At 50.6% G+C, this 24,981-nt stretch overlaps 1 protein-coding gene across 2 annotated transcripts; it reads left to right on the top strand.

Moving 5' to 3' along the window:
* Positions 1-653: 653 nt before the first annotated feature.
* Positions 654-20,008, top strand: LOC141998444 (uncharacterized). Of its 2 annotated transcripts, XM_074971275.1 has the most exons (5): positions 654-833; positions 15,926-16,012; positions 16,474-16,600; positions 17,305-17,412; positions 17,737-20,008. In XM_074971275.1, exons 2-5 carry the CDS (start codon positions 15,989-15,991, stop codon positions 19,542-19,544), a joined length of 2,067 nt encoding a protein of 688 aa, XP_074827376.1. In that variant the 5' UTR covers positions 654-833; positions 15,926-15,988; the 3' UTR covers positions 19,545-20,008. The 2 variants fall into 2 exon arrangements, with proteins under 2 accessions (XP_074827376.1, XP_074827377.1); XM_074971276.1 differs by lacking the exon at positions 654-833 and having other exon boundaries at positions 15,974-16,012; positions 17,740-20,008.
* Positions 20,009-24,981: the final 4,973 nt, after the last annotated feature.

Raw genomic sequence — 24,981 nt, 5'->3', positions numbered from 1 at the left:
GGCAGGGACACAGAACTAATTAAATGGGGGGGGGGGTGTTTGAGGAGAAGCTAGCAGCCCTGCAGCAGCTGGAAGCGATTTGTACCAGTCTGTGTCACTGGATCTCATTGGGGGTCTCCCAGCTACTGCTCCTGCTGCAGGAGCCAAAATCACCTTCCCTTATAGCTATGGGGGAGAGTTGGCAACATGAGCTGGGCACAGAGGGGGCTTTAATAAAGGTGCCCTCCCCCCTGCACTGACCCACCCTGCTGGGGGAGCAGCAGCTGCTCCGTTCGGGCTCCCAGATCCTAAAGGAGAAGGCGGCAGCAGCTTGTGACTTAGGCCAAAAAACGGAGACAGATGGAGCAGGGACCAGACACAACAGCTACTGAATCAACTCCCCTCCCTGCCAGACCCCCAGCCCTGGAGGGATCCCGTGCAGCCAGGGCTGGATTAAGGCACTGGCAATTTACGACCCAGTTTGCGTACGTGTGTGTGTGTGTGAGGCGGCTCAGAGAAGCTGCCCTTGTCTAGACTGGTAGAGGCAGGGTCTGGGGCAGGGGGGCTGCAGAGCTGTCGGTTTATCGCTAGGACCCAGGAGCGGCTGGGGGGCGGCTCTGCGGGGAGCGATCGCTGGGCTCAGGCCCGGCAGCAGGAAGTGACTCGCAGCCGCTGCGGTGACTCTGGCTCCCGGCGAGATCCCCGAGCCCCGGCGGCTGGTGCTGGGAGCCCGGAGCGGGGAATCTCCAGCCGGGCCCTGCCCGCTGCTCCCCGGGAGCCTCTCCCAGGGCAGAGCCCCCAGCCTGGCCAGGGCCCCCTTCCCCCTGCCCCGGGGGGCCCCGCTCGGAGGGAAGGTAAGAGAGACCCGCCCCCCACCGGGCTGCAGGGGGCGGGTTTGGCCCCGGGCTGCTCCCAGCGGAGTTGGCTGCGATTCCCTGCCCCGGGCCCGGGAAAGCTGCCGCCAGCTCCCGGCGTGTGCGGGGCGGGGGGAGCCCGGCCGGGCCGGGCCGGGGGCTGGGACAGAGACGCGGGGGGCAGACGGGGGGAGCCGGGGTCACCCGCTGCCCCTCCCCCTCCAAATCTGGTGTTTTGTGCTCCCAGCCCCTGGCCGCGCTGGTGTGAACGGAGGCTGCTGCTCAGTGAGATCTGCTGGCACCGCCCTGGCCCCCCTTGGGCTGACAAGCAGCTCCCGGCTGTTCCTGGGGGGCGGAGGGACAGAATCTGGGCAGGGGCCAAACTGAATGCACGGGGGGGGGGTGCAACAGCTTGGGGAAGGAGAGAGGCCCACAGTCCAAATCAAGGACTGGGGGTAGGAGCCGGGTACAGGCACGGCCAGACAGAGCAGAGGGGGAAACCCGGAGAGGGGATAAAAGTCCCACCAGATTGGGGAGAGCCAGGTGCAGTGATTGCAAAACGAGGGAGGGGGACGCAGAGGGGCTTTTCCTGCCCCCCTTTTGCAGGATTTTAGCTCCTGCTTCCCAGGGCTGTGTCCTTAAAGGCCATGGGCATAGGGCCCCTCTCCCTTCCTCTTTATGGTGTATCCTAGGCAGATTGACTCTTCCTGGACCAGAGGCAGGGGAATGGGAAATGACAGAGGGGATTGGCCCTGCAGATGATGGATTATCCCCACAGAGCTAGAGAAGAGCCCGAAACCAACCTCCTCCCCCCACCCAGTTTTGCAATCTGCAGTCTGGGCTCAGTGTTGCAGAAATAACACTGCAAAGAGCCTTCCAAGATGGCCTCCGACTCCTTTAAAGACCCTGTTTAATCGATATTCGAGACAAAAGGCTGGGGGGGGGGGGCATTGAGAAACTCAGTTCTGCTTTATTATTTCAAAGGAAGAAAGAAAAGCAACCCCCACCCTTCTTCCACCCAATGCTCAGAGCCCAGCACCCCACATTTCAGCCCCAGCCCAGCCCATTGTTGGTCCCGGTTCCTGCAGGCACCAGACACAGAGCGACCTTTTAAGGCTGGGAGAAAAATGTCACTAATCCATGTGAGACACTGGGATCCCGTCACAAAAGCAGGCACAGAAAACGCAGGGAGCTCTGGTGAACGGGGAGCCAGAGAGGAGGGTGACTTTAGGGTCAGCAGCTCCTGTCCCAGCTCAGCTTTGATTCCCCTGGGGGACATCCCTGGCACAGTCCCCATTGTCCCCAGCCCATGCTGTGGCCACTGGGGACGGGGCGAGCCACTGGGCTGTGTCAGGCTCCTCATCTTCCTCTGGACTCAGCAATCCAGATCAGTCTGGCATCAGGGCTGGCTAGGCCTATAGACATCCCTACCTTCCTGCTCAGCTCTGCTCAGCCTCGGCCTCTCAGGAATGGAGGAATACGTCCCCCGCCTCGAAGTCCACTGATGGTATCATTCAGAGCCCTATGTAATCCTATTGGGATCCGGGAAGTGGGTGGGTGAAGCCCGTCCACTGCTAAAGGATCCCTCCCCAGCCTAAGAGGGGGATCCACAGGACCTGGATACCAAATAAATCCGGGGGACAACTAATGAAATAACAGGGACAGGAGTGCGATCAAAGGGTCAAACGAAGGGAAAAAGTATGGAACGCTTCACGAATTTGCGTGTCATCCTTTGTAATCCTATTGGGATCCAGGAAGTGGGCGGGCAAAGCTCGCCCACTGCTAAAGGATCCCCCCCCCAGCCTAAGGGGGGGATCCACAGGACCTGGAAACCAAATGATTACGTGGGACAGCTAATGAAGAACAGGAACGGGAGTGCGGTCAAAGGGTCAAAAAAAGGGAACCGGACGGGGACACCGAGCAGAGGACCCCGGACAGCGCCCACCGCTCCTCAAAGGCGTCAAGGGTCATCCTTTGTAATGTAAGGCAGGGACTCTCAACCTTTCCCAGCCACTGTACCCCTGGCAGGAGTCTGATTTGTCTTGCCTACCCCCAGGTTAATAATGACTTGCTTACAAAATCAGACGTAAAAATACAAAAGGGTCACAGCCACTATTACTGAAAAATTGCTTCCTGTCTCATTTTTACCATATAATTATATAAGAAATCAACTGGAATATAAATATTGTTCTTACATTTCAGTGTATAGTCTATAGAGCAGTATAAACAAGCCATTGTCTGTCTGAAATTTTAGTTTGTCCTGACTTCGCTAGTGCTTTTCATGGAGCCTGTTGTAAAACTGGGCAAATATCTAGATGAGTTGATGTACCCCCTGCAAGACGTCTGTGTACCCCCAGGGGTAAGTGTACCCCTGGTTGAGAACCACTGATTTAAGGAGGGCTTCTCCCGACATTCACAGGATATTTCCGGTCTCTCTCATTATTTGGCTCTGTTATTGACGAAAGTTTTAGCATCATCGCAGAGAAAGAAAGCTAAACTAGCATCCTTCCCATCAGCAAATAATCTGCGCATGGCAGACAGAAGCCCACAGCTACTTTTACCAATAGATGGCAACTGGGATTTATCCTCAGGATGATCACCCCCGCTGTGGGATTCATTACATTCCCTCTCCAGGTCCTGTTTCATTCCCGGCCCTTGAGAGTCTGCTTTAGGATCCAAGAAATCAGAGTGTGGTTCCTAAGCATGGTGAGCGGAGAACGCTGTGGAATACGAACAGTCTGGGAGTGGTAGGGATAGAACGGGGAGTGGATGAACGCTCCAACGCTGGGACAGACGCCGTGGTGTCGAAGGCAGACCCTGATACTGAGGCAGAAGGAAGGAATCCCTCGGCCTCACCCCCATCACGCTCAAATAAACCAGAGGTTGAAATTGAGCTTTTTACTCTCCCTGCTCCAGCTCTTTTAGACTCTGTTTCATTCTGTTTATACGAACGAGAAAGGGCAGAGAAAATAAATGTTTTTCAGCACATCCCCAACTCAACGGGACAATAATCGGGGATGAGACAATCTGCCCCAAAGGGGAAACTTAGCAGCTCTAACATTCACTCTGCTAAAGGGGGTGGGGGGCAGAGCAGACTAAATGAGATGTTCAGGGTCGATCTGGACTAGAAAAAGTGGTGGAGGGTCAGGGGGAAATGTGCGAGTTAACCCAACCACTTTGCCCAGTCGGGACAAACCCAGTTTCCTGCTGAAACAGAGGTAGGATCCCCCAGGCCTCTGGGCCTCTCACAAAAGGCACTGTGGGAATTAGTCCCTCTCAGCAGTGCTGTCTGAATGCAGAGGGGACAGGGAGAAAGGCCAGAGGGGGTGAGTGATAAGGGTCTTATTTGTGATCCCCAAATGTTCAATAGCCCCAGCACCCTGCTCCTTCTGATTCCCAGCTCCACCAGCCCCACCCATTCAATCCCGCCGTTCTCTGCCCAACATCCTCCCTCCTGGTCCCTTAGCATTTAATCCCCCAGAGCCCAGCGCCCTGGGGGATTTGGGGAGGGGAGGAGTTACCAGCCCCCAGGTACACTCCCCCTGCAGGGAACAGCTCCAGGTAAGTGGGGGAGCCCAGCCCAGGGTCTGGTGGAAGATGTGGGGTGGGCACAGGTGTCTAGAGTGAAGGTGGGGTCTGGCGCAAGTGCCCTTCTCCTCATCTCTAAAGAAGGGGGATCCCATCTGGGAGGGGAAGGGAGAGCGGGGAACTTCAGCCAGGCAGATGGAAAGGCTGGAGGCGATTCTCTCTCCCTTCCCCGACCTGTGGCCCATCAGCTCAGCAGCCAGGGCTGCAGTGGGAGGAGAGGTGATGGGGGCTTCTCCTCCTCTGCCTGGGGTTGGAAACAGGACCCCAGCACAGTGGTTCTTGGAGTTAATGCTGTATTAGGTTGCATGGGGCAGTTCTGCCCTCTGTGGTCTTAGTCCCTCTGCAGACTCAGGCAGATCTTGCTGCACCAGTTATGGTTGGGTCTCGGTTTCAAGTTTTCCGCTGCAAACATGAGGGCTTGAAACTTACTCCAGGGTGGTTTTATGTAATTGGTTATTTTATTTATGAAAAGCAAAGTGCTGATCTAATCAGGTGACTCCAGGAGGTGGGGCCTCATTGTCTTCTCTACTTTTCCTATTCCCTGATTTTGACTCCTTTTCTTGTAATCTGCTGTAGATAAAGTTTCACTCCTTTAAATTATTTTAAAATGTTATTTTTATTCCTCTAAGCACTTCATCATTAACGTCGTTAACATTGTGCCGATGGATGTTATTGTGCTATTTAATTTGTATTTTTAATAGCAAATAATCATGGGAAATATTAATAATTGCTAGCAGCTTCAGCAAAGAGATTTCACAGCGTTTCTAGTGTAACATTTCCTGTTTGTATTGCAGTCTTGTAACTGGCAGTTTTCCGTTCTAAATTTTTGTTCTTTTTTTCTGTTTTTGATAACGTTGACTCTTTGGGATCTTTTGAGTTTGAGGCTGACTGATTTCCTGGGCTGGTGTCAAAACTGCTTCAGCAAAAAGAACGAGGAGGACTTGTGGCACCTTAGAGACTAACGAATTTATTTGAGCATAAGCTTTCGTGGGCTAAAACCCATTTCATTGGATGCATGAAGTGGAAAATACAGTAGGAAGATAGATAGATAGATAGATACACACACAAAGAGAACATGAAAAAATGGGTGTTGCCATACACACTATAACAAGAGTGATCAGTTAAGGTGAGCTATTATCAGCAGGAGAAAAAAAACCTTTTGTAGTGATAAACAGGATGGCCCATTTCCAACAGTTGACAAGAAGGTGTGAGTAGCAGTAGGGGGGAAAAATAAGCATGGGGAAATAGTTTTACTTTGTGTAATGACCCATCCACTCCCCATCTTTATTCAAGCCTAATTTAATGGTGACCAATTTGCAAATTAATTCCAATTCAGCAGTCTCTCGTTGGAGTCTGTTTTTGAAGGTTTTTTGTTGTAATATTGTGACTTTTAGGTCTGTAATCGAGTGACCAGAGAGATTGAAGTGTTCTCCGACTGGTTTATGAATGTTATAATTCTTGACGTCTGATTTGTGTCCATTTATTCTTTTATGTAGACGCTGTCTGGCTTGTCCAATGTCCATGGCAGAGGGGCATTGCTGGCACATGATGGCATATATCACATTGGTAAATGTGCAGGTGAACGATCCTCTGATAGTGTGGCTGATGTTATTAGGCCCTGTGATGGTGTCCCCTGAATAGATATGTGGACACAGTTGGCAACGGGCTTTGTTGCAAGGATAGGTTCCTGGGTTAGTGGTTCTGTTGTGTGGTGTGTGGTTGCTGTTGAGTATTTGCTTCAGGTTGGGGGGCTTTCTGTAAGCAAGGACTGGCCTGTCTCCAAGATCTGGGAGAGTGAGGGATCGTCCTTCAGGATAGGTTGTAGATCCTTGATGTTGCACTGGAGAGGTTTTAGTTGGGGGCTGAAGGTGATGGCTAGTGGCGTTCTGTTACTTTCTTTGTTGGGCCTGTCCTGTAGTAGGTGACTTCTGGGTACTCTTCTGGCTCTGTCAATCCGTTTCTTCACTGCAGCAGGTGGGTCCTGTAGTTGTAAGAATGCTTGACAGAGATTTTGTAGATGTTTGTCTGGTGCCACAAGTACTCCTCGTTCTTTTTGCTGATACAGACTAACACGGCTACCACTGTGAAAACTGCTTCAGTTTCCTTTGATCCACCAATGGGGATTGCCTTAATCCACTGTTATTTTCCATTGTGCTTTTTCAAGTCGCCGCTTGTGTGTAGAAAGAACTTGGTTCTCCAGTGTTCATGGAAGGCCAGAATTTTAAAAGTTGACAGCCACTAGATCCTTTTAAAAATCCCACAAGGCGCCTAAATCCTCTTAAAAATCTGTCCCTTAGGGCATTTGTATAAAATCCTTCTCCAAAGGAAATTTCCACTATATTTTTTACTAAACATGCCCGAGATGGATTGAGAATCACAAGAACTGAAAACTCATGTTATACCTCCAAAAGTCATAAAATAAAGAAAAAAATAAATGCATTTTTTATTCTTTTTGTTTGCCTGTCCATGCCTTTAGGGTGCATTCATACTTTTGCTGTTAGTTTTCCCAAAGGACCCATATATCTAAAGTGGTTGTACAATCCTGTACCATTTGATGCCATTTTGCACTTCCAGTGACGTGATTTCTCCCCTTTTCTAATTGAAAATTTCTGAGAGTAACCCCCCATCCTGCACACACTGAAGTACACGCTTTACTCTTCTATGACTTCATTTATTGCAGAGATAAATGGCGATTTTTCTACTGATTTCTTTAGGCTTCCAATTGTCTGTTTTAATTTCATAGCCTTGTATGTGTGCTACCTAGTTTGTTATGATACGTTTCAGGGATGTTCTTCATTCTGACACGTTTACTGATTTGTACTGCCTATATCAAAGATTTTTTGACTTTTTAAAAAAATTATCCTGTTTCTCCTCAGGTGGCGGGAATAGTGCTGACCTCACTTAGTTTGCCTTTTGGTGAAACCAAAGTGCCTTGCCTCCATTATGTTTTTGCAGTGGGATAGCTAATGCATATTAGTTAAAAACATCCATTGTCTTAGCACTGCAGATACAGTGACTATAATGTTGACTGTGACGTTAAATGGGTTTGCGGGCTGAAAACTCTGATACGGATTGTATGGCTGCTACTCCTGCTCCTTTGACAGGGGTTGCATCTGAATGTCTGCACCCATTTGTATGGGAGTCCTGGAAAACCAGTTAAAGCATTTAAAACTAAAGGAATTAGTTCACTCCACTCCCAATTTCCCTTGTTCCTTTCCTTTTACTTATTCATGGCTTGTCTACATGGTGTGACGCTGCAGGTGTGAAGTTAATGCAAATAACTTACAGATGTTCTCATTAAGAAGTAAGGTGGCCTTAATTTTGACAGTGGCAGTCAGGGCAACCACAGAAGATTGCAGAGAAGGAGCGAAGCAGTGGGACGCTCAGCTCATCTTCCCTGAGTGTTGCGCTCTGAAGAAAAGCCATTAGGCTATTTCACAGGTGTCAGTTTTGGCCTGACAGAATTTCATTACGTGGGTTAAGGCTGAAATTCAAGGTGATCTCGCTCCTCCTCTCGCTCCTGCAAAGGACAGGACATCTTTCATGAGCAGGAGAATGGAAGCCGGATAGTGTCATGGATCCTGCTGTGCCCACAGAGGGTGTTGGCCTGACTGTACAGGGATCCCCTTTATAAGCAACATAGACAAAGTGGGGACACTCTTGTCCCATGGCAGTGAACCAATTGATCCACATATCACTTCCAAGTCTGTTACCCCTCTTACGCTATGATGGTCAGATTAGTGAGCCCACGACTGTGGTATTCATCAAGGTGTGAGGACACCCCCAGCCAGGCGTAGCAAAAGTATTTTCAGCTCACATCAAACATTGTGATGTGTCTCGGCACATGTGCAGAGCACGGGGCTAATCTGGCTCAGAAGCATCCGCAAATAGGGTACGGCTGCAGTTACTAGACATGCGCTGGTTTCAGAGTAGCAGCCGTGTTAGTCTGTATTCGCAAAAAGAAAAGGAGTACTTGTGGCACCTTAGAGACTAACCGATTTATTTGAGCATAAGCTTTCGTGAGCTACAGCTCACTTCATCGGATGCATACTGTGGAAAGTACAGAAGATCTTTTTATACACACAAACCATGAAAAAATGGGTGTTTACCACTACAAAAGGTTTTCTCTCCCCCCACCCCACTCTCCTGCTGGTAATAGCTTATCTAAAGTGATCACTCTCCTTAGACATGCGCTGTGTTTGTTTCTGAAGCTGGGGCGGCTGTTTTCGTTGTCAGCAAACCACCTGGCGTGGCCACTCCCTGTTTTTTCACCTGATAAGGGAGGCAATCAGAGGTTAAGCAAGGGTTGGGAAAATGTTCTAAATATATCTGCTTAGAACAGCCTTGGGATATCAGCGACTGCTCAGTGCAGGAGCATGCACATCTGCTGGGTGGGATGGGTTTGCTGACAGCGCTGAGCAGTGTTTTGAGAGGAAGGAGGCACGATATTCTTCGGATCTGATGAAGCCAGGTGGCTATGCTACTTGTGGTCACGTTATAGAGACTTAGGGGTAGATTCACAATGGTACACAGGCACCCAACCCACCCACCCCCCCACTCCCCCCCGGCGAAGCTCAGAGGTCTGAGTTTAGGTATTTAAGTCCCAGTTTAGGATCCAGTGAGAGATACAAAACTCCTGACGAGCCCCAAAACTCACTCAGCACCTATACTTTCAAGGTAGAATTTCCCTAAGGAGCCTTAGTTTCTGCCTCTGAGCATGAGCCCTGCTGCCTTCCTGTGGGCATCTGGATGCCTGTTTACTGCTGAAGCCCCAGAGTGATTCAGGAACAAGGGAGAGGACAGGCAGGTGAATGTCTCTCTTGCCTTCAGGAAACAATCCGATAAGTGTGCTCACAGGTCCACTGGCTGGATTGGGTCCCATTCAAAATCTGGCTGGAAAAGGAGGCCCTGGGGTTGTTATTCAACTTCTAGCCCAATGGTTAGTGCACTTGCCTGGGATGTGAGAGACCCAGGTTCAATTCCTGCCTCAGAGAGAGAGGAAGGGTTTGAGGAGGGGTTTCCGACATCTCAGGCGAGTGTGGTAACCATTGGATTAAAAGTGATAAGGTGGCACCCTTCTCCTCTGGCTGTTTTGTGAGGCGCCTGCTCTAGCTTGTTCTAACAAGGAACGGCTTAGGTGCTTGAGCCGCCGGACTCCAGGAGCAGGGCACGTCCCTGCAGCGGGGACTTAGGTACCAAACTCCAGGAGATGGGCAGGGTTTAGAACACGGCCCTGTGGTCAGCATCTACAGTTGGTTAGCTTAGGCCAGTGGTCCCCAAACTGTGGGGTGCGCCCCCCTCCGTGGCTGGAGCCAGGCCAGCCCCACAGCGGTCAGGGAGGGAGCGCCACCCAGCCATGTCCCCGCCACCAACCGTGGCTCCCAGCTCCGTTCCCAGCCCCTGACCCAGACCCATCCCCGGCTGCGGCCCCAGCCTCAGCTCCCTTATCCCGTCCTGGTTCCCCCTCCCGCCCCCCACGAGCCACGGCCCGGCTCTGGCTCCCGGGAGGGTTGGGGCCCAGACAGGAGTAATGAGCGGGGCATCACCCTGAAAAGTCTGGGGACCACTGACTTAGGCGACTCCTTGCCTAGTGGGCTGGCTTTTTCGGATGCCATTCTAAGGCACCCATCTCTCCCTATTCACTGTATAGGAAGCCTAGGCACCTAACTCCGCTTTGTGGTTGCAGTGATGTGTATAGACACTTCCTATACAGTGTCTATACACATCACACCTGTGACTTCCTATACACATCACACCTGTGACTTCCTAGGTGTCTAACAGTTAGGCACTGCGACAATCAGCATCACAACACTTCAGTCCCTTCGTGAGTCTAGCCCATAGGCCTGTCCGTCACTGCTGAGAGAGGTGGTTTTTGTTCTTTGCTTTGGGGTAACTAAGGAGCAGGCGTGATGCTGAGGTAAAAACACAGCGAGGACAAGGCACTTTGACTTTCGCAGTGAGGAAAAGGCCTGAGGAAATAGCTGGGAAATAAGATCAGAAAGGAACTTGTTAACATAAGTGTGCCAAAGTACAGACCTGCAGATATGTGTTACAGTGACAGTAGGGGGATAAGTCAGTCTAAGGATATGTCTACACTACAAAATTAGGTCGAATTTATAGAAGTCGGTTTTGTAGAAAGCGTTTTTATACAGTCAATAGTGTGTCTCCCCACACAAATGCTCTAAGTGCATGTCGTCGGCGGAGTGTGTCCACAGTACTGAGGCAACCATCGACTTCCGGAGTGTTGCACTGTGGGTAGCTATCCCACAGTTCCCGCAGTCTCCACCACCCATTTGAATTCTGGGTAGAAATCCCAGTGCCTGATGGGGCTAAAACATTGTCGCGGGTGGTTCTGGTTACATATCGTCAGGCCCCCCTTCCCTCCGTGAAAGCAGCAGCAGACAATCGTTTTGCGCCTTTTTTCTTCAGTTACCCGTGCAGACGCCACACCACGGCAAGCATGGAGCCCGCTCAGCTCACCGTCACCGTATGTCTCCTGGGTGCTGGCAGACGCGGTACGGCATTGCTACACAGCAGCAGTTTATTGCCTTTTGGCAGCAGACAGTGCAGTATGACTGGTAGCCGTCGTCGACGTATTCCTGGGTTCTCTTTTAACCGACCTTGATGAGGTCAGAGGCGCCTGGGCAAACATGGGAGTGACTCAGCCAGGTCATTTCCCTTTTAAGTTTCGTCTCATGGCGATTCAGTCCTACCGGCAGTGCACTGTCTTTTAATCAGCAGCCAGCAGATGATGGCCAGCAGTCATACTGCACCGTCTTCTGCCGAGCACCCAGGAGATGACGATGGCTAGCGGTCGTACTCACAGTCTGCTGCCAGCAAGATGTATAAAGATAGATGAAGTGGATCAAAACAAGAAATAGACCAGATTTGTTTTGTATTCATTTTCTCCTCCCTCCCTCCATGAAATCAACGGCCTGCTAAACCCAGTTTTGAGTTCTATCCTTGAGGTTTTGAGTTCTATCCTTGAGGGGGCCATTCTGTTTCTCGCAAAGCCACCCCCTTTGTTGATTTTAATTCCCTGTCAGCCAACCCTATAAGCCATGTCATCAGTCGCCCCTTCTTCTGTCAGGGCAATGGCAGACAATCGTTTCACGCCTTTTTTCTGTGCAGACGCCATACCACGGCAAGCATGGAGCCCGCTCAGATCACTTTGGCAATTAGGAGCACATTAAACACCACACGCATTATCCAGCAGTATATGCAGCACCAGAACCTGGCAAAGCAAAACCGGGCGAGTAGGCGACGTCAGCGCTGTGACAAGAGTGATGAGGACATGGACACAGATTTCTCTCAAAGCACGGGCCCTGGCAATGTGGGCATCATGGTGCTAATGGGGCAGGGTCATGCGGTGGAACACCGATTCTGGGCTCGGGAAACAAGCACAGACTGGTGGGACTGCATAGTGTTGCAGGTCTGGGACGATTCCCAGTGGCTGCGAAACTTTTGCATGCGTAAGGGCACTTTCATGGAACTTTGTGACTTGCTTTCCCCTGCCCTGAGGCGCAAGAATACCAAGATGAGAGCAGCCCTCACAGTTGAGAAGCGAGTGGCAATAGCCCTGTGGAAGCTTGCAACGCCAGACAGCTACCGGTCAGTCGGGAATCAATTTGGAGTGGGCAAATCTACTGTGGGGACTGCTGTGATGCAAGTAGCCCACGCAATCAAAGATCTGCTGCTATCAAGGGTAGTGACCCTGGGAAATGTGCAGGTCATAGTGGATGGCTTTGCTGCAATGGGATTCCCTAACTGTGGTGGGGCCATAGACGGAACCCATATCCCTATCTTGGCACCGGAGCACCAAGCCGGCGACTACATAAACCGCAAGGGGTACTTTTCAACAGTGCTGCAAGCACTGGTGGATCACAAGGGACGTTTCACCAACATCAACGTGGGATGGCCGGGAAAGGTACATGACGCTCGCATCTTCAGGAACTCTGCTCTGTTTCAAAAGCTGCAGGAAGGGACCTTCTTCCCAGACCAGAAAATAACCTTTGGGGATGTTGAAATGCCTATAGTTATCCTTGGGGACCCATCCTACCCCTTAATGCCATGGCTCCTGAAGCCATACACAGGCAGCCTGGACAGTAGTCAGGAGCTGTTCAACTACAGGCTGAGCAAGTGCAGAATGGTGGTAGAATGTGCATTTGGACGTTTAAAAGTGCGCTGGCGCAGTTTACTGACTCGCTTAGACCTCAGCGAAACCAATAGTCCCATTGTTATTACTGCTTGCTATGCGCTCCACAATATCTGTGAGAGTAAGGGGGAGACATTTATGGCGGGGTGGGATGTTGAGGCAAATCGCCTGGCTGCTGGTTACGCACAGCCAGACACCAGGGCAGTTAGAAGAGCACAGGAGGGCGCGGTGCGCATCAGAGAAGCTTTGAAAACCAGTTTCATGACTGGCCAGGCTACAGTGTGAAAGTTCTGCTTTTTTCTCCTTGATGGAAACCCCCCACCCCTCCCTCGGTTCACTCTACTTCCCTGTAAGCTAACCACTCTCCCCTCCTCCCTTCAATCACCGTATGCAGAGGCAATAAAGTCATTGTTGCTTCACATTTATGCATTCTTTATTAATTCATCACACAAATAGGGGATAACTGCCAAGGTAGCCCAGGAGAGATGGTGGAGGAGGGAAGGACAAGGCCACACAGCACTTTGAAAGTTTAAAACTTTAAAACTTATTGAATGCCAGCCTTCTGTTGCTTGGGCAATCCTCTGGGGTGGAGTGGCTGGGTGGCCAGAGGCCCCCCCACCGCGTTCTTGGGCATCTGGGTGAGGAGGCTTTGGAACTTGGGGAGGAGGGCGGTTGGTTACACAGGGGCTATAGCGGCCGTCTGTGCTCCAACTGCCTTTCCTGCAGCTCACGCATATGCTGGAGCATATTAGTTTGATCTTCCAGCAGCCTCAGCATTGAATCCTGCCTCCTCTCTTCAGCCCGCCACCTCTCCTCCCGGTCATTTTGTGCTTTCCTGCACTCTGACATTATATGCCTCCATGCATTCGTCTGTGCTCTGTCAGTGTGGGGGGACAGCATGAGCTCAGAGAACATTTCATCGCGAGTGTGTTTTTTTTCACCTTCTAATCTTCGCTAGCCTCTGGGAAGGAGAAGATCCTGTGATCCTTGAAACACATGCAGCTGGTGGAGAAAAAAAAAGGGACAGTGGTATTTAAAAAGACACATTTTATAGAACAATGGGTACACTCTTTCACGGTAAACCGTGCTGTTAACATTACATACATAGCACATGTGCTTTCATTCCAAGGTCGCATTTTGCCTCCCCCCACTGCATGGCTAGCCCCTCATCCCTCCTCCCTCCCCATGGCTAACAGCGGGGAACATTTCTGTTCAGCTACAGGCAAACAGCCCAGCAGGAACGGGCACCTCTGAATGTCCCCTTAAGAAAAGCACCCTATTTCAACCAGGTGACCATGAATGATGTCACTCTCCTGAGGATAACACAGAGAGATAAAGAACTGATGTTGTTTGAACACCAGCAAACATACACTGCAATGCTTTGTTCTACAATGATTCCCGAGTACGTGCGACTGGCCTGGAGTTGTAAAGTGTCCTACCATGGTGGACAGAATAAGGCTGCCCTCCCCAGAAACCTTTTGCAAAGGCTTTGGGAGTACATCCAGGAGAGCAGCGAATGCCAGGGCAAATTAATCATTAAACATGCTTGCTTTTAAACCATGTATAGTATTTTAAAAGGTACACTCACCAGAGGTCCCTTCTCCGTCTGGCGGGTCCGGGAGGCAGCCTTGGGTGGGTCCAGGGGGTACTGGCTCCAGGTCCAGGGTGAGAAACAGTTCCTGGCTGTCGGGAAAACCGGTTTCTCCGCTTGCTTGCTGTGAGCTATCTACAACCTCCTCATCATCATCTTCCTCATCCCCAAAACCTGCTTCCGTGTTGCCTCCATCTCCATTGAAGGAGTCAAACAACACGGCTGGGGTAGTGGTGGCTGAACCCCCTAAAATGGCATGCAGCTCATCATAGAAGCGGCATGTTTTGGGCTCTGACCTGGAGCGGCCATTTGCCTCTCTGGTTTTCTGGTAGGCTTGCCTCAGCTCCTTAAGTTTCACGCGGCACTGCTTCGGGTCCCTGTTATGGCCTCTGTCCTTCATGCCCTGGGAGATTTTGACAAATGTTTTGGCATTTCGAAAACTGGAACGGAGTTCTGATACCACGGATTCCTCTCCCCGTACAGCAATCAGATCCCGTACCTCCCGTTCGGTCCATGCTGGAGCTCTTTTGCGATTCTGGGACTCCATCATGGTCACCTCTGCTGATGAGCTCTGCACTCACCTGCAGCTTGCCACACTGGCCAAACAGGAAATTGAAATTCCAAAGTTCACTGGCCTTTTCCTGTCTACCTGGCCAGTGCATCTGAGTTGAGAGTGCTGTCCAGAACGGTCACAATGGAGCACTCTGGGATAGCTCCCGGAGGCCAATACCGTTGAATTGTGTCCACAGTACCCCAAATTCGACCCGGCAAGGCCGATTTCAGCACTAATCCCCTTGTCAGGGGTGGAGTAAGGAAATCGATTTTAAGAGCCCTTTAAGTCAGAAAAAAAGGGATTCGTCGTGAGGACGGGTGCAGGGTTAAATCGATTTAATGCTGCTAAATTCGACTTCAACTCCTAGTGTAGACCAAGGGACAAAGACAGACTTTCTGCCTAATGGCTTGTGTTTACAAGGTATTCCCAAGACTGTCTAGTAAGCATTACACCCTTCACAGTGTTTTATGTGCATTAAATGTTTGTTCACTATAGAATCCTAGAATATCAGGCTTGGAAGGGACCTCAGGAGGTCATCTAGTCCAACCCCCTGCTCAAAGCAGAACCAGTCCCCAATTTTTGCCCCAGATCCCCAAATGGCCCCCTCAAGGATTGAACTCACAACCCTGGGTTTAGCAGGCCAATGCTCAAACCACTGAGCAAATGCCCACGGGAACAGGACAGTAATCAGTTCTCTGTGGCAGAGGGAAGGTGATAGAAACAGAGAGTGAACAGACTGGAAGGGGCAGCAGGAACAGTAAGTGGGGAGGGAGGTTCGCAGCTCCCAGCCCTGCCCAGATCCATTCCCTGCACACCCTGGGCAGACTGACTCTCCTGGAAACAAGGTGAGGAGCTGACAGAGCAAAAGCCACTTCCTGTCCCGGACGAGTCCCCGCGCTGCTGGGGGGATACGCTGCCCTCTGGGCCAATGTCAGGGGGATTCCCAAAATGGCTCCTTTGATTCTGCTCTTTTTCCAACATTCTGCTCAGAGATGCTGTTATGGGGAGGGTTTAATGGTGTCCTGGTGGGTTTAGTTCTGCTGGGAGGGGCCTTGCCTGGGTGGTAATAAACTAACTGGGTTTCTTCCCAGCATGGCAAAGTCCGGAGAGTCTGTCTCCAGGGAGAGAGCCTGGGGGGAATCAGGCTGTGACATGGACTCAAGCCCCTTCTGAAACCTCCCCCATTGCCCCTCTCGCCCCAACAGGCTGAAGAATCACATCTACATTTCGCTCCAGATTGTCCTGTCTTCGGGAGACGAGGAAGAGAAATGGCTGTGATGGAGCCAGCTCAGGTAGGGGATTTTCAGGGAGCTGCGGCGGGGAGGGGTGCTGCAGATGAGGAGGGGCAGGAAACACACAGGGTGAGGCAGGGAGGGGACAGGGTGTCATAAACCTGCCATAACACGTTCAACCCGGGACCTGATTTTCTAAACAGGCCCATTGGCGGGGGGGAACATTCCTCCATTTCTGAACCAGGAAACGCCCCCCTGGGCAGGGCTGCGAAAACTGACCAGACTCCCAGTGCTGGAGCCTAAACCAACTTGGAAGAGGCTGCTGTGAAATACGAAGGGAAGCTGTCGGGATTCCTGTCCCTGTCCCCGGCTCAGAGCTCTGCTTCCTGTATCAGCCTGTGTCTGGCAGGCGTGTGGTAAATGAGAAGACCCTCCCCTGCTCCATGTGCGGGGGGAACAAGGTGTCTGGCTGGTCTGAGACCTGGGGTGAGATTCTGTATCTCTGGCCTTTGTTGTTTCAGATGCCGGTGACCTTCGAGGAGGTGGCTGTGTATTTCACCCAGGGGCAGGGGGCTCTGCTGGACCCCGCTCAGAGAGCCCTCTACAGGGACGTCATGCAGGAGAACTACGAGACGGTGACCTCGCTCGGTAAGGGTTTCCTGTCCCCTCAGTTATTAGAAGATGCAGGGTCTGCATATCTGAATCTAGACAGGTTCTTCCCTGGTCAGTTAGATCGGAGGGGAATGGGTTCCATAATGCACAGCTGCTGTGTGAGAGAAACTTGCATCTCCGTGCCCTCTCCAATGGGACTAACTTAATGGACAAGCTAAACCATCACCACCCCTCCAGTTTTCAAAGGGGCAGAAGCCATGTATTGTCCTATCTATATTGTTTCTCATTTCCCCACAGAATCCCTGGTCACCTCCCTCCTTGGGAATAGCTCCAGCCATGGGGAATGCTCTGGGCTCTGCAGGTTTAGAAATAGGAATGGATTTAACATTAGAGCTCTGTGTGTATCAGCAAGGCCCCTAGAGTGCACAGATCCTGGGAAATCCTAGTGAGGGCATGACAATTCTCACCTCCCCAGACATCTGCCTCTCCCAAGGGGATTCTGTGACCATGTTCCCGTCCTCTTGAATTGCATGATCCCCCATCACAGACACAGGTTCAGCTCACGGAATGCCCTTTGTGTCAGAAAAAAGAAAAGGAGGACTTGTGGCACCTTAGAGACTAACCAATTTATTCGAGCATAAGGTTTCGTGAGCTACAGCTCGCTTCATCGGATGCATTTGTCAGATGCTCTCTCAATCCTCTATGCACCCTGATCTGGTCTGATTTCACCCCCTGGGCAGGATTTCCCATTCCCAAACCTGAGCTGATCGCCCAGCTGGAACGAGGGGAGGAGCCGTGGGTCCCGGATCTCTGCGAGGAAAGAGAGATCCTGAGAGGCACCCGCACAGGTGAGGACTGACACAGAAACCATCTGGGGAATGAAGGAAAAAGCTGAGCATCCCAAAATGTGGTGTGAGTGAGTGCCCCCAGTTCTTCCTCATCTCACCCAGGGCAGGGCTGTAGTCAGCAGATATCGCTCCTGACTTGCCACCCATTCTGTTAGCTGCAGGAGTTTACTTCCCAACTTTTCTTCCCTGTGAGTGTTTGGGTGGGAAGTGGAGGCATAATCCAGTTGCTCAGTCTTCACAGCATTAGCATGTTGGGTTTTCCCTCTGTGCTATTCCTCTTTCTCCCCAGCACAATGACTCCTTTCTGGATTGTCTCTCTCCCAGCAGGTGATGAGCGAGGGAGTGAGAACGAGGAGGGGAATCATCATGAGGATGTTCCTGGGGAAGTGGAATCACAAGGGACCTTTGTGGGAAGATCTGAAGGGAATTTTTCCCAGTGCTTGGAACAGGGAGAAGCCTGGGGAAATTGGCACAGGTCAGAGAGGCTGCTGGGAAACCACCCAAGGAAGAAAGTGGATGAATCTGTTATATATGGGGGAGGAGACAAGGATCCCACAGCCCAGCAGACAAATCCCAAGGAAGAGAAACCCTACCACTGCCTGCAGTGTGGGAAAGGATTCATTCTGAGATCACAGCTTGTTACACATCAAACAATCCATAACAGCTCAGACTTTAATACCCATGGGAGAATCGACACAGGAGAGAGACGCTATCAATGCCTCAAATGTGGCAAATGTTTTAATTGGACGTCAGCACTTATTACACATCAGGCAACCCACATGGGAGAGAGACCCCATAAGTGCTTGGAGTGTGGGAAAAGCTTCAGTAACAGCTCAAATCTTACTAAACATCGGAGAATCCACATGGGAGACAGACCCTATAAATGCCTCGAGTGTGGGAACTGTTTCAGTCAGAAGACCACCCTTATTATGCATCAGAAAACCCACACAGGAGAGAAACCCCATAAGTGCTTGGACTGTGGGAAAAGTTTCACACAGAGATCAGCCCTGAGTACACATCAAACAATCCACACAGGAGAGAGACCCTATAAATGCCTCGACTGTGGGAAAAGTTTCATTCAGCGCTCACACCTTCTTCGACATCTGAGAATTCATACTGGGAATAAACCTCATAAATGCCTCCACTGTGGGAAAAGTTTCATTCAGAGAACAAACCTTATTTCCCATCAGACAATCCACACAGGAGAGAAGCCCTATAAATGTTTGGACTGTGGGAAAAGCTTCAAGAACAACTCCTACCTCACTAAACATCGGACAATCCACACGGGAGACAGTCCCTATAAATGCCTCCTCTGTGGGAAAAGTTTTGTTCTCAGTTCCGACCTGATTGTGCATCAGAGAATTCACACAGGAGAGAAGCCCTACGTATGCTTGGACTGTGGGAAAAGCTTCAAGAACAACTCCTACCTTACTAAACATCGGAGAATGCACACAGGAGAGAGACCTTATAAATGCCTTGATTGTGGGAAATGTTTCAGTCAGAAGTCATCCCTTAGTACCCATCAGACAATCCACACTGGAGAGAGACCCAATAAATGCTTGGACTGTGGGAAAAGTTTCACCCAGCGATCAGCCCTTGTTATACATCAGAGAATCCACACAGGAGAGAGACCCCATAACTGCTTGGACTGTGGGAAAAATTTCACGCACAGATCAGCCCTCCTTAGACATCAGGCAATCCACACAGGAGAGAGACCCCATGAGTGCTTGGAATGTGGGAAACGTTTCATTCAGAGATCAACCCTTATTAGACATCAGGCAGTCCACACAGGAGAAAGACCCCATGGGTGCTTGGATTGTGGGAAATGTTTCACCAACAGATCATCCCTTATTAGGCATCAGGCAATCCACACAGGCGAGAGACCCCATAAGTGCTTGGACTGTGGGAACAGTTTCATTCAGAGATCGAACCTTATTATACATCAGAGAATCCACACGGGCTATAAACCTCATAAATGTCTGGCCTGTGGGAAAAGTTTCAGGAAGAGCTCATACCTTACTAAACATCTAAGAACTCACAAAGGTGTGGGAGACGCCAGGAACGGCTTGGTTGCGGAAAAAGATTCAATCCTAGCTCACACATCCGTGATCCACAAAACGGAGAGACCTTGAACGTGGGGGAAGCTTCATTTGGTGCTCCCGGAGTATCAGACATCCGCGAATCCGCACAGGGAAGAAACCACTGAGATGTTCTCAGTGTGGAAAATGCTCCAAGAGGAGCTAACACCACAGTGGACATCAGAGATGCCCCTACACAGCCAGGAAATTCTCTGAGTGCCCTGACTGGGGCTGGCCATGGTGACAAACCCATTTCCTCATTCCCACACACATCAGGGACGTTTGGCTTCCAAGGATCCAGCAGCCCATCGCTGGGGTGAGGATCCAGCAGCAGCTGATCATCAGCTGGTCAGTGACCTTCTGGCTCTGCCTGGTCTAAGCAAACCCCAGGCAGAGGAGAAGCCCCCATCGGCCCCTCCTCCCTGCTGCAGCCTTGGCTGCTGAGCTGATGGGCCACAGGTGGGGGAAGGGAGAGAGAGAAACTCCTCCAGATGCTCCCTCTGCCTGGCTGAAGTCCCCCCCCCCCCCCCCAGCCGGGATCCCCCTGCCATGGCGATGAGGAGAAGGACACTTGGGCCAGGCCCCACCTTCACTCTAGACAGCTGTCCCCACCCCCCATCTTCCACCAGCCCCTGGGCTGGGCTCTCCCGCTTACCTGGAGCTGTTCACTCCCCTGGGGGCTGGTAACGCCTCCCTTCCTCAAATCCCCCAGGGCGCTGGGTTCTGGGGGATCAAATATTGAGGGACCAGGGTGATGGATTCTGGGGTAGGAAACTGGGGATTGAATGGTTGGGGGTGGTGGAGCTGGGAAGCAGCGGGAGCTGGGTGCTGGGGTATTGAGTGTTTGGGGATCATGGATAAGGGGCGAGGGAGAGCACAGTGGTAGAGAGGTGCCTCTCCTCACAAGCCCCCTCTGCCCCTTCCCCCTGCCCCCTCTGCATTCAGACAGCGCCGCTGAGAGGGGCTGATTCCCACAGGGCCTTTTGTGGAAGGCCTCGAGATCCCACATCTGCCTACGCAGCATCAGCCTCTGAGCATCTGTCTATGGTAGAAAATGTGGTCGGGGTCAGCCAGAGCATCTGTATGACCCTGCACCAGATTTTGTGGTGTAAACTGTGTGACACTGGCCGACCAGGTGCCAGCTCCTGCCAGAGCCCTAGGCCAATTCACTTATGTATTAGGCTAGATTAAAGAGATGGTTAAACGTATAAGAGTGTATTTGGTGTTTAAACTTCATGAAAAGCAATGGGATGTTACTTGCATTGTTTTCACTTAACTATATCTTGTTATAATGTAGTAGTGAATATTTTGCATTGTGTATACCCCTGTAACGAAATAACCCATCAAATGAGGAAGAAGCCTTGTGGAATGCAAATGAACTTTAACAGAAAAAAGCTAATTTCAACGCAAGTGGGCATTGTGTGTTATGAACGGAGGTCAAAGACTCAAAATGCATTCCTCACTCTGTCATCAGAGGAAGAGCCAACGTGGGTAGTGACCCTGTCAGCCTGTTTTTTGTGACAAGAAGCTATAAGTATGGATTTAAAGAAAGATCCTGGATCTCTGGACTGTTTGGACTCTTACAGGGAAGTGTATCAGATACAAAGTTGAGACCCCAAGGGACAATCTGGATGCCCTGAAAAGACTTTTGGGAAACTGGCAGTTTATTACATCACTGCCACCCTTTGGAATAACAAACTGTGACTCACCTGGGCATACATCTTACCTGCTTTAACCTCTCAATAACTCTCACTTCCTTTTCTTAGCTAATGATCCTTTAGTTAATTTACTATAGAACTGGCTACCAGCGTTGTCTTTGGTGTAAGATCTAGGGTACCAATTGCTCTGGGGTAAGTGCCTGGTCTCTTGGGACTGGGAGCGACGTGATGTGATTTTTGGTGTAAGTGACCTTTCATCACAAAGTCCAGTTTCTCTGGGTGGCAAGACAGACTGGAGAGTCTAAGGGGACTGTCTGTGAGTCTAGGGTAAGACTGGGATAGTGATCCAGGAGTTCACATTTGTCACTGGCTTGGTGAAATCTAATTACAGGATGAACCAGCAGCTTGGGGGGTGTCTGCCCGGTTTTCTGCCAAACTGCCTGGAGGTCAGCATGCCCAGTTGTGAACCACTCCAGACAGTGTGACAAACTCACCTGGAGCATTTTATCTCTTCGGATCTCCCCCCCCCCGCCCTCCCTCATTAGCAGTGATCATTAGTCCCTGAGTTCCCCCTGTGGGGCCGGATTGTCTCATTCCCAGATAGTCTCACATTACTCCAGGCCCTGCTGAAAAGCATTTAGTGTTCATACATTTTCTCCCTTATGGGCCAGAATTAAACACATGTTAAAAGAATGGGAGCAGGGACAGTGAAATATGGTGTTTTAGCTTCTGTGCTATTTCAGGGTGATGGGGTGAGACTGAGGGATTCCCTCCTTCCCCCTGCACGGTCACACTCCACTCTCAACAGAGCAGCCTCTGTCCCAGCAATGGAGAGTTTTATCCTGTCCCCGTTCTACCCCTCCACCTTCCACGATGTCATTTACCACCCTGTCCCTGGCTCTCCATGCCTTGGAATCACAGTTTTGATGTCTATGATCCTAAGTCAGACCCCTGAGGGCTGGAGAAGGAAGGGTCACAGACCTGGAAGGGAATCCAAAGAACCTCAAAGCACATTTTGACCTTTCTGATGTTATATCCCCATTTGCCTCTCTTGGTAAAATTGCTTCCAGTTTTTGTCTGGGCTAGTCCAGATCATTTGTAGACGGGAAGCTGGTTTGTGAGGTTTTGGTCTATTAAGATGATGCAAAAACTTTTGTAACTAACATGACCAACTGTGGTCGTGGTCATGTGGTCATGAGGTGAGAAGTCAAGCAGGTTTAGCCCCTTTAGAAGAAAATGGGTTCACTTATTGTCTGGATTTTGAGTCTTCAGATTCTCTGGAACTTCCCTTTCTGAATATGAAAGTGAGTTGTAGCTCATCCTGTATTGTGGCTTTTTCTCTGTTCCCGAAGACCTTTTGGTCACATACAGTAACTCCTCCCTTAAAGTCGTTCCGGTCAACGTTGTGTCATTGCTGATTAATTAGGGAACATGCTCGTTTAAAGTGGCGCAAGGCTCCCTTATCAAGTTGTTCGGCAGCTGCCTATTTTGTCCACTGCTTGCAGAAAGAGCAGCCTGTTGGAGCGAGCTGGTGGGGGCTTGGAACCAGGGTGGACCAGCAGCCCCCCATCAGCTCCCCGCTCCCCTAAGTTCCCTGTGTGGCAGCCGCCCAGCAGGCTATCAATTGCCTGGAGTTCAGCTGTCCCTCCCCACACTGCCATGTGCTGCTCCTGCCCTCGGCCTTGGAGCTGCTCCCGGAAGCCTCCTGCTTGCTGGGGGGGGAGGGGGGCTAATGTCAGGTTGTCTCCCTCCCCCCTGTTCTTGCCCCCTGCTTACCACATCTCTATAGAGCAGGGGCAGGGACACAACAGGGCTCAGGACGGAGGGAGCTTGCTGGCAGCAGCTGCTGTCTCAACTTGCTGATCTACTTAAAAAGGCAATGTACTTAGAGTGGGGTCAGTGTACTTAAAGGGGCAATGCTCATCTGTCACACACGGTGTGTGTCTCTGTCTGCCATGCTGTGTCTCTTTCCTCCACTTGTGCTGCCTTGTAGAGTGAGAGGCTACATTAACAACAATGTGTTAACCCTTGAGGGCTCAGCCGAGTGCTAGTTCATCATTTAGCAGTAAGGCATTCCCTGGGAAATATCCCACCCTCTTCCACCCTCTAACTTCACCACCTCAACCAAGCTTCACAATCATCATTGCTGTGCATAATATTAAATGGTTTGTTTAAAATGTATACTGTGTCTGTATGTGTGTGTGTGTGTATATATATTATATAAAATATAGTCTTTTGTCTGGTGAACAAATTTTCCCTGGAACCTAACCCCCCCCCTTACATTAATTCTTATGGGGAAATTGAATTAGCTTAACATCGTTTCGCTGAAAGTTGCATTTTTCAGGAACATAACTACAACATTAAGCAAGGAGTTACTGTACTTGGATATTAGATTCGTAGCTCAGATTTATTGAAGGCTTCATGGGGCAAATTTTCATTTGCCAGAACAGTCCTTTTCAATTTAATTTTGAACTTTTTCTACCCCTTATTGTGTGATTTTTTTTCTTTGAACAATGACAGTGAACAAAGGCTGAGGGTGCGAGCTATATTCACACTCCCAGAGGCAGACACTGAAATGGGGAAGCAAGTTACTGCCTGGTCCCTGCAGTGATGTGAGACACAGTCAGGAGGGGTAGAGGGTGACAGATGGAGATGAACAGAGCTGGGAAACTGCTGGGTTTGTTCCTCAGAGCCAGGCAGCTGAGGCTGAGAACTGTGAACTTGCTGCATCAAAGCCAGAGAGAGACAGGAATTATCCTGCGAGTGTCGGGTCAAGCCCTACCTGAATTGTATAATGTTGTGAGTCCTGCCCAAGAGGAATGTTGTGTGGAGGGGGCAGCATCTCCTGATTGCTGAGAAGACAAGGCTGGGCCAAGACGAGAAGGCCAGGGATGTCAGGGGACCTGGGCAGCTTTGAAGCCAGGCAGACTCACATCGTGGAAGCCAGAGGGAGATGAGGAGCCATAGAGCCCAGCTGGTCACCTCTCCCCATCTACCACTGTGCCCTGTGTGGGGACGATAGCAACTGTCTCTGCCCCGCTCACCTCACACTGCATCCCTCTAACTTGAGCTCTTTGGATTCCCTGCTTTCGGGGTGTTTGCTTTTGTGATGGGTTCCCATCATTCTTCATGGCTTCTCGGCACTTTTCTCCCCATGTGTAGATGTTGCTCGTGCATGGGGGAGTTGGGTGGAGCAGTGGGCTGGGCTGGGACTGAACTGGGCTGGTCTGGGGGTGGGGAAAGGAGTCTGTCTTTTGCTTGTCCATTTAAATAATAAAGTAGAATTTAGTTTCTCCCACTCCTGGTCTCCGTTGTTTTGCATGAAATGGCTGCCAACTGCAGAGGTAAGGTGAAAGGTTAAAACAATGCAGACGTAGTCTGGAATGGAAATGCACAGGGCGGTCACCCAGCCAACCTCATCCCTCCCCTGTCACAGGCTCCTCAAACTCCCCTTAGAGATAAAACTCTCTTCAATCTTGTGCCCCTCTCCCTGACCCCAGTACAAATCAGGAACACTTTGACAGCTCATGGGCTCATCCCCTTCTCCCTCACCCAGGTGCTAGGCAGGAGTAATCCCACTGAGGCCACGTGACCTGTCTACACCAGTGTGAAGTTGTTGTGAGGGGAGAATCAGATAACTGGCCTCTAGGTCTGTTTGAAGGAGATACAGTCACACATTGTGCGATGATGTTTCTGATCGCTGAGCTGGGCTTCAGCCCAGTGCCCCTGTTCTCACAACCTCACCACCTGCCTACTTCTAGCTCAGTCCCATTGCAATTACTGGGGCTAGGGGCTGAAAGACTGTGGAAATGGGAGGAAATGTTATAGCTGAA

The sequence above is a fragment of the Natator depressus genome, chromosome 14 (genome assembly GCF_965152275.1).
Source record: "Natator depressus isolate rNatDep1 chromosome 14, rNatDep2.hap1, whole genome shotgun sequence".
Classification (NCBI taxonomy): domain Eukaryota; kingdom Metazoa; phylum Chordata; order Testudines; family Cheloniidae; genus Natator; species Natator depressus.
Note: the sequence above shows the minus strand (reverse complement) of the source record. Positions and strands in the feature narration are given on the sequence as shown.

Coding starts and splice junctions, on each gene's coding strand:
- LOC141998444 (XM_074971275.1), top strand. CDS start 15,989: ATGGCTGTGATGGAGCCAGCTCAG. Junction 16,013..16,473: donor CTGTGATGGAGCCAGCTCAG/GTAGGGGATTTT, acceptor TTGTTGTTTCAG/ATGCCGGTGACCTTCGAGGA. Junction 16,601..17,304: donor CGAGACGGTGACCTCGCTCG/GTAAGGGTTTCC, acceptor CCCCCTGGGCAG/GATTTCCCATTCCCAAACCT.